Source organism: Phascolarctos cinereus, unplaced genomic scaffold (assembly GCF_003287225.1).
Source record: "Phascolarctos cinereus isolate Bilbo 61053 unplaced genomic scaffold, phaCin_HiC Scaffold_4;HRSCAF=312, whole genome shotgun sequence".
Classification (NCBI taxonomy): domain Eukaryota; kingdom Metazoa; phylum Chordata; class Mammalia; order Diprotodontia; family Phascolarctidae; genus Phascolarctos; species Phascolarctos cinereus.
The window spans coordinates 666,859,145-666,868,311 of record NW_027555847.1 but is presented as its reverse complement, the minus strand read 5'-3'; the positions used below and the strand labels follow the sequence as shown (position 1 = coordinate 666,868,311).

Below are 9,167 nucleotides of genomic sequence, written 5' to 3'. Positions count from 1 at the left end.
TCCAAGGAGTCTCATGGTTTGGCTGCATCCCTCATCCCTTGCTTTCCACTGAGGATCAGTCAAACTGACCGAATGGATGTGCCTGCCTTTGGGAGCCTAGGGACAGACCTGGTCCTTGATTTATGGATCTAAATGAAGCTCAGGAAGCCCTAACAGGGAGTCCTTTCTGGAAGTCCATAGCATTCCAATTGGTAGCCCTTGCTATCAAGACTGCTGTCACAGAGCCATGCTCAAGACAGCCTTGGGGCAGTTGCTATGAATCATAGTGCCAGGATGCCAGATCGAGTAGTGAGTTTATGCCCAATGAATGTTAATGGTATGATTAGGGACTCATAGTGTGAGAGGAGATGGACTCAAAACACCCTCAGAGAATTTGAAGAAACTAGAATCAGACACAAAGCAGACAGACAAATGAATACTTGTTGGAGAAGTCAATTAGTGAAACACCGAAACCTCTTCCTCAGCTGATCAGTCTGAGAGTACTGTCATGCATGGATCAGAGTGACTAGGACAGTTCTAATTTGCCCAAGCAGGAATCCCATCTACTCAAAGAAAATCAAATAGTACTCACCCAGTTCCTGATTCTCATCTTGGGTGCAGGTGATTTCAAGTCCTCCAGGTCCTTGTTCGGAACTCTGAAATGATCCAATGCCTCTGTCCACTTGAATCCCATTGCTGCCACCAATTGTGGGTAGAGCAGGAATAACCACTCAGAGTATCAAAATTGTCTTGGTATTTGTTGAGTTCACCAGCCAGGGAACCCCACCTACATGGGAATAAATTTTTTTTTTACATGTAGGTCCTTTTTCCTTTTTTATGATCTCTTTGGGATACAGACCCAGTAGTGGTATTGCTGGGTCAAAGGGTATGAACAGTTTGATTACTCTTTGGGCATAGTTCCAAATTGTTCTCCAGAATGATTGGATCAATTCACAACTGCACTGAGAGTACATTAATGAGTGTCACATTTTTCCCACATCCTCTCCAACATTTATTGTTTTTCTTTTCTGCCACATTAGCCAATCTGACAAGTATGAGGTGGTAACTTTGAGTTATTTTAATTTGATTTTCTCTAATCAATGGTGATTTAGAGCATTATGTGACTATAGATAGTTTTCATTTCTTCATCTGAAAACTGCCTATTTGTATCCTTTGACCATTTATCGATTGGAGAATGACTTGTATTCTTATAACATTTGATTCAGTTCTATGTATATTTGAGAAATGAGACCTTTATCAGAGACACTTGCTGTAAAAATTGTTTTCCAGCTTTCTACTGTCCTTATAATTTGGTTGCATTGTTTTTGTTTGTGCAAAACCTTTTTAGGAGCAGCTAGGTGGTACAGTGTATAGAGCACTGGCCCTGAAGTCAGGAGGACCTGAGTTCAAATCTAGCCTCATACCAAAGACTTGACACTTAGTAGCTGTGTGACCTTGGGCAAGTCATTTAACCCCAGTGGCCAAAAAATTTTTAAAAAGCCCTTTTTAATTTAATATAATCAAAATTTTCCATTTTACATCTCATAATGCTCTCTATCTCCTGTTTGGTCAAAAATTCTTCCCTTCTCCATAGATTTGACAGATGAACTCTTCCTTGCTGTCCTAATGTGCTTATGGTATCACCTGTATGTTTAAATCACGTACCTATTTTTACCTTATCTTGGTATATGTTGATCTAACCTAGTTTCTGCCATACTGTTTTCCAGTTTTCCCAGCAGTTTTTGTCAAATAGTGAGTTCATATCTCAGAAGGTGGTGTCTTTGGGTTTATGAAACACTAGATTACTAGGGTCATTTAGTACTACTGTGTCTTGTGTACCTAATCTATTCCACTGATCCACCACTCTTAACCAGTACCAGATAGTTTTGATGACTGTTGCTTTATAATATAATTTGGGATTTGGTATGGCTAGACCACCTTCCTTTGCATTTTTTTTTTCATTATTTCTCTTGGTATTCTTGACCTTTTGTTCTTGCAGATGAATTTTGTTATTATTTTTTCTAGCTCTATAAAATGGTTTTTTTGGTAGTTTGATTGGTATGGCACTGAATAAGTAAGTTAATTTAAGTCATTTTTATTATATTGGCTTGGCCTACCCATAAGCAACTGATATTTTTACAATTGTTTAGATCTCACTTTATTTGTGTGAAAATTGTTTTATAATTGTGTTCATATCATTCCTGAGTTTGTCTTGGCAGGTAGACTCCCAAGTATTTTAAATTGTCTACAGTTATTTTAAATGGAATTTCTCTATCTCTTGCCGCTGTGCTTTGTTGGTAATATATAGAAATGTTGATGATTTATGTGGGTTTATTTTATATCCTGCCACTTTGCTGAAGTTGTTAATTATTTGAAGTAGTTTTTTAGTTAATTCTCCTGGATTCTCTAAGAATAGCATCATATCATCTGCAAAGAGTGATAGTTTTGTTTCCTCATTGCCTAGTCTAATTCCTTCAATTTCCTTTTCTTCTCTTATTGCTGTAGCTAACATTTCTAGTACAATATTGAATAATAGTGGTGATAATGGACATCCTTGTTTCACCCCTGATCTTATTGGGAATGCTTCTAGTTTGTCCCCATTACAGGTGATGCTTGCAGATGGTTTTAGATAGATAGCACTTATTTTCAGGAAAGCTCCACTTATTCCTATGCTTCTTAGTGTTTTTAATAGGAATGGGTGTTGTATTTTGTCAAAAGCTTTTTCTGCATCTATTGAGATAATCATGTGATTTCTCTTGGGTTTTTTTATTGATATGATCAATTATGCTAATAATTTTCCTAATATTGAGCCAACCCTGCATTCCTGGTTTAAATCCCACCTGGTCATAGTGTATAATCTCTTTGCTACTATTTTATTTAAAAATTTTGCATCAATAATCATTAGGGAAATTGGTCCATAGTTTCCTTTCTCTGTTTTGGCTCTTCCTGGTTTAGGTATTAGAACCATGTTTTTGTCACAAAAGGAATTTAGTAGGACTCCTGCCTCCATGTTTTCTTGTAAACATCTTATCTTCACACTAGCCCAGAAATTCTTCTTATCCATGACCTCTTTATAGCAAAATCAGGAGTGAGGGCTGAACAGCTCGATCCCTGAGTGGGTGAGGACTAGGGATCCAGATGCTTGGGTTGAGGATAGATTAGAGGGATGATGAGGCCCTCATACTCCTTCATTCCATCCAGCCTTTTTCTGTCTATTGTCCTGAAAGGTCCCAAGGTGGTCTGGACAACCCATGGAAGTTCTTTTCCAGGTCCTCAAGAGAGATTTCTGACCTTAGAGTTGGCCTAACGTAGTCTCATTTGTCAGATTTTGGGACAGTAAACTAGGGTGGGAGACCTGAGGCTGTAAAGGTACGGAATGGCAGTGGAGTTTGTTTCCAGGCTGTACTAACATCTTCTACCAGTTCCTCCGGAACTTCTGCCCTGGAGTATCTTAGACCCAGCTGATTGACTGGGACCCCTGATAGGTAGCATACATTGTGTTTTTTGCAGAGATAAAAAAGACAACAACAGAACTTCAAAAGTAGAAACTTAAAGAATAAAGAACTGGGGAGACACAAAAGTAAAATTCGAATAAATTCAACAAATATTTATTAAGTGCCCACAATGTGCCTTGCAATTCACTGTGTTAAATTTAGGGCATACAAAGACAGAAAAGGAATAGACCTTGCCCCAGGGCCCTCTGAGCTCTGGGCTTCAGTAAGCTAGGTCCAATCTTGGGGACTTCCCTCAAATAGGTCAATATGTCCTTTAGTTCATATACTCCCACCCAGGGTTGAATTGTAGAGAAGTTTCTACAAATTTAAGTATAAGACTTCTAGCTCCTATACAATCACTCAAGGTGACAAGTACATATTGGAAAGAATGTAACTTTTTTTTCAATCATTCAAAAAGCATTTAAGGGCTTACTATGTGCCAGACAGTATGCTAAGTGTTGGGGACAAAAAGGTAAAAATAGGGGCAGCTAGGTGACTCAGTGGATAAAGCACCAGCCTTGGATTCAGCAGGACTGAGTTCAAATCTGGCCTCAGACACACAACACTTATTAGCTGTGTTAACTCCATTGCCTAGACAAAAAAAGGCAAAAATAGACCCTACTTTGAAGCTCACAATTTAATGGGAGATGGTATATAAATAAGTAGATACCTTCTATCTCTCTATCTATTCGTTTATCTCTCCATTTATCATCTGTCTATCTATCTAAAGAATTGGAACAGGAGGCTATCTCAACAAGGAAGGCACTAGTAGCAGGGAGGAACTGGGAAAGACTTCCTGCAAAAAGTGGAATTTGACCTGAGTCTTTAAAGGAAACTAGTAAAATTAAAAGATGGAAATAAAGAGGGAGATGATTCCAAGCACGGGGGGTATTCAGTGAAAAGGCATGGAGACTCAAGATGGAGTATTGTGTTTGAGGAGCAGCAAGTAGGCTAATGTAGTAGTTTTGTAGGGTTAGTGGAGTGATCTGTTTCCTCCAGAATTAATTAGTCTTACAGATTAGAAAGATAGGAAGAGTCTAGGTTTTTAAGAGCTTTAATTGATGGAAATCTTTATATTTGATACGGAAGGTAGTAGGGAGCCCCTGTAGTTTTTAAAAGGCACCTAGGTGACATAGTGAATAGACATTTGGACCTGGAGTTAGGAAGACCTCAAGTTCAAATCCAGCCTCAGACACTTGGTAGATGTGTAACCCTGGGCAAGTCATTTAACCTGTAAAATGGGAATGATAGCACCTACTTATAAAATGAGATTATTTGTTGAGCTTTTTGCAACCCTTAAAATGTCATATAAATACTAGCTAGTACTATCATTATTGTGTAGATAGGTATTATTGAGTATATGGATAGATAGATAAAATATTTAGCAAGTACCTACTATGTTCTAAGTCCTATTCTAAGCACTTGGGATACAAATACAAGCTAGGACACTGTCTACCATCAATGAGCATTCTAATATTCTGCATTCTGATGGAAGAAGATGATACATAAAGGTGTATTGGAAAAAGAAGGAAGGGGAGGGTACATTCACGGTGGCATGGTCTGGAGATGGTGTGGGAATGAGGTGAAGTCTTGGATCCTGCCAAGATAAGGCAAAAAGCTACCTAACAGAACTCAGGGTGGTTCCAGGTATGGAGTCCAATTTTCTAATGGGGAGGAGGTGTGAATGAAGGCTGGTTTGAAGTTGCTTTGGTCTGAAGCTGACCAAGGTTGATGTGGTTAGATCTATGGTTTAGGAAAATCACTTTGGTAGCTAAGCATTGAGAAGCAAAGGACTCACAGGGCCCATAAAGGTAGATGGTAAACATATAAAGAAGATGGAAAGTGACTTCTACCCTTCTCTTGGAAGAAAATTGAATTTGAGGTTTTCACAGTGTAGAGGAATAAGAGATCCAGAGAGGAAAGAAAGTGGAGATGGAGAGCGACTGACTCCCAGAGAGAGAGATGTTAAGAGGTACAGGTCTGAAGAGTCAGAGACAGATATGGAGACAGATCAGAGAAAGAAGAGACAGAAAGCTACACAGACAGAGTCCCAAGAAAGATTCAAGGACAGAAACAGAGGGAGAAGCTGACAGAGACCAAGATGATAAGAGACCCGAGTCTATACACTATGTCACCTAGTTTTCCTGTTTCCTTTCACAGCCACTACTCACTGCCTAGGCTGTGTGGCCAGGATCTGCCTCTGGGCTCTCTAGTGATCTTTCTCCTCTTAACTGACTCTGAAGCTGCCCATTTTCTGGTGAAAAAAATATTTTGTCACCAAACTGACCTTTTGTCTTTTGTTCTCTTAATTTCTTACCTTTAATTTGGTTTTCTGCCTCCCCATCCAACTCCCTCAAGATGGCCAAGCAGGTCATCATTGAATGTGAGTGCTTTCCCTTTTCTGGGGCTTAATTAACTGAAGTGGATCTCTGCACCCCATTGTGGGTCTGAGATTCTGTGATTTAGACTCACTGTGTACCCTTGAACAAATCTCTGCATCTTTCTGGGCTTTTGTTTCCTTCTCTATAAAATGAAGTCTTCTTCTGGTTCTGAGATGCTGTCATTCTGGATTTGTTATGTGACTCTGGGTGATGATTTGTGACACTGGGCAAATCACTGAACATCTCTATGCCTCAATTTCCTCATCTGTAAAATGAGGAGATTACACTTGATGGCTAAGCTCCCTTCAGCTCTAAATTTGTAACCCTGTGAATGAGGTCATTGCTTCCCAAACTGGTTTCCAAAAATTCTGCAGTGCAGTGTCATTGTGATCATTTGATGGGAGGCATGTTTTTTTGCATCTGGAACACTCAATCTCCATTTGCGTTCAAGTCAGAAAAAGAGGAGAGAATGGCTTAAGCTCCCTGATGTACCCAGGCATCTCCATCTCTAGTTCTGACCTCCCCAGAGCAGATGGAGGCTGAACTGGAGTTAGTTGGACAGGAGAGGAAGAGGAGGAAGGAGAGGACCTAAAAGGAGGAGGCCCTGAGTTCATGGTAGCTGTGCCTAGAGATTGGTGGGAAATAGAGAACCCAAGACGAGAAAGAAAATGTGACTGTAGTTGAGGCAGTGAGGGTGGATGAGACAGGAAGGGAATAAACATCAAATCCCTACTATACATCCAGGACTGTGCTATGTACTTTATAAATATTTTCTCATTTGAACCTTGTGAGGTAGGTGCTATTATTAGCCACAATTTATAGTTGAGGAAATTGAGACAGACAAAGAAAGACATAGTTCATAAATGTCTTAGGTCACATTTGAACTCAGCTCTTCCAGACTCCAGGTCCAGCACTGCCCACAGTGCCACCTAGCTACCTGAAACAATTGCTTCCTCTTGTGAAATCACCGCCCACCATTCCTCTCACCATTGTGCACTCCAATTTCATGGGATTTTAGAATCTCACAACTGTATGGGAGGTTGACAACATGTAGTCCAAAATGATTTCTTCAGTAGAAATATCCATTGTTCTTCCAAATTACCCTCCCATGACCTGGTCTCTGGTTTTCTTCCCAACTAGGTTAGAATCTCTTTGTCCACTTTCCAGTTTGTCAATGTGTTTCGCAAAATGTGATCTCATAACTGGAAATAATCGTTCACCTCACAAGGTCACAGGAAAATGAAAACATTTCTGTCTTCACTTCTATTCACACGATCTGAGATACCTTCAGCTTTTTTGGCTGCTATAGATAGGGGAGAGGGTCCCTGGATCTTTTAACTTTTCTCTTGGCTCCATTCTTCAGGGAAGCAGAAGACCCTGGCAGGTGAGTAAAGGCCACCCATTCTTACTTCCCTCTAACCTAAACTAATCCAGACCTATCAGTAAAGAATCCTCTCTTGTAGATAATGTTGAGTACTAGCTAACTATGGGCTTTGAGAAGTCTCTCCTTCATAAGCCTGGAAGGAGGTCCAAATGTCTCTGCTTCATGCCCCAAACTTGAGGGGCTTTTATTAACAGCATTTCTTAAAACACCCAAAGGCCCACTGCACCAGATGAGCTTGGTCCCTTTCCCCAAAGCCCCCAACCACCTAGGATTTACATGTAAACATTCCACTAATGTACATCCACTTCCAGTGGATGTACATTAGTTTAGTATAATCTCATAGCCCACCCTAGATAATCTCCCAGCCCCCTTCTTCAGATCTGCCATGGTATGATTCTATGCAACCAACTCCATTGTGTAGATCCATTCCTGGCTGATTTGCAGAGGATGGGATGAGGTAGGTCATTAAGTTGAGTCCTCTGTCCTTAAGATATGGATAGATGATCAGGACAGGAGAAATGGTTCTCTGTTGTCCCCCAAGCCCTACCTCCATAGAACATTGTTCTGGATCATAGTCAGACTCTGGGGTGAGGGCATGAAAAAAGAACAATGTTCAGTTCTTGAGCAGAGGTGACAGGTCAGCTGGGATCCCTACCCATTCAGGTAGGAAGGCAGCCTCAGGCTTGAAGATTTTGAGGAAGGGTGAGTTTGGAAGGGTATAGTTGGCCAAATAGATTGTCTCACCACCTGCCAGGTAGGCAGCCCAGATGCCAAAGGTGCCAATGGTCATGATGGTGTGGTTGCACTGGGTCAGCAGAGCAAAATCCTTCTCTGGAGAGCTCTCTTTCCCATCCCCCGCAAATATCACATCTCCTTTTGTGGTGTTAATGTTGTCCCGGCACCATGCCATCCCATTGCTGGTGACCACAAAGACAGCATCACTGTAACGGGCTCTAAACCAATTCATTGCTTGTTCCAAGTAGCCCTTGTCTGCTACCACACCCTTCCAGATCTTAGGCATGGTTTGAACATAGTCACCTCGGCGGACATGTACCCCCACAAAGGTGGCTGGTTTTTTCTGTATCCCCCTTAGGTAAGCCTGAGCCTCCTTTCGGATGTGGTCATGCAGGGAGAATTCACGAAGGATCTCTTCTCGGAGGTGGTGGTAGAAAGTCCAGGAACAGGGGTAGCCAGTGAAATGGACATAGGCACTATCAATATGGCGATATTCCTCTGACATCCAGTCATGTAGATGGTACTTACGCCAAGGTATGTGCTGGGCTACACTTTTTGGGAGAACGGGAAGAGTGATGCGGAAGATGGGGGCGAGGTAACGATGCATCTCAGGTGAAATGTAGGCCTGATGTCCATTGAGTTTTGCCAGGGCATAGAGAGTGGCATACTCACCCATCTGGTTTCCTAGACGGCCTATAGAATTCACAGTCCAGATGCCCTTGGGGTGGGGCATTGTAGGGACTGAGGTCTCAAGAGTTAGTGGCTGTTTCCGTGATTGGGACATCTTTGAGAGTCGAAGTTGAAGGTGGAAGACTGTTGAGGTCACAAAAATGAAGAGGAGGAAGTGGAGGACTGGGAGGGAGAAGAGTATCAGGGGGCCTGACATGACTGAAGGGAGGAAGGAAAAAGGGAAATAAAGTTAGTAGCGTCATTTGGAGTTGGAGGCGGCTGGATATCTAGGTAATTGGGAATAATGAAGGCAGACATTTGGGTCCCCTGGGGCTGTCAGGAGCTATGTTTCTGGGGCCTAGGTGGTGCAGTGGACAGAGCATTGGGCCTGAAGTCAGGAAGACCTGAGTTCAAATACAGCCTCAGATACGGACTAGCTGTGTGACCCTGGGCAAGTCACTGAACCTCTATTTGCCTCAGTTTCTTCATCTGTAAAATGGGAACAATAATGGGGCTTACCTTCCT

General features: G+C 41.6%; 1 protein-coding gene across 1 annotated transcript; it reads right to left on the bottom strand.

The window, feature by feature from the left end:
* Window positions 1-7,761: 7,761 nt before the first annotated feature.
* On the bottom strand, window positions 7,762-8,860 carry LOC110196105 (galactoside alpha-(1,2)-fucosyltransferase 2-like). Its single transcript, XM_020969199.2, has one exon. It carries the CDS (start codon window positions 8,857-8,859, stop codon window positions 7,852-7,854), a length of 1,008 nt encoding a protein of 335 aa, XP_020824858.1. The 5' UTR covers window position 8,860; the 3' UTR covers window positions 7,762-7,851.
* Window positions 8,861-9,167: the final 307 nt, after the last annotated feature.

Coding starts and splice junctions, on each gene's coding strand:
- LOC110196105 (XM_020969199.2), bottom strand. CDS start 8,859: ATGTCAGGCCCCCTGATACTCTTCTCCCTCCCAGTCCTCCACTTCCTC.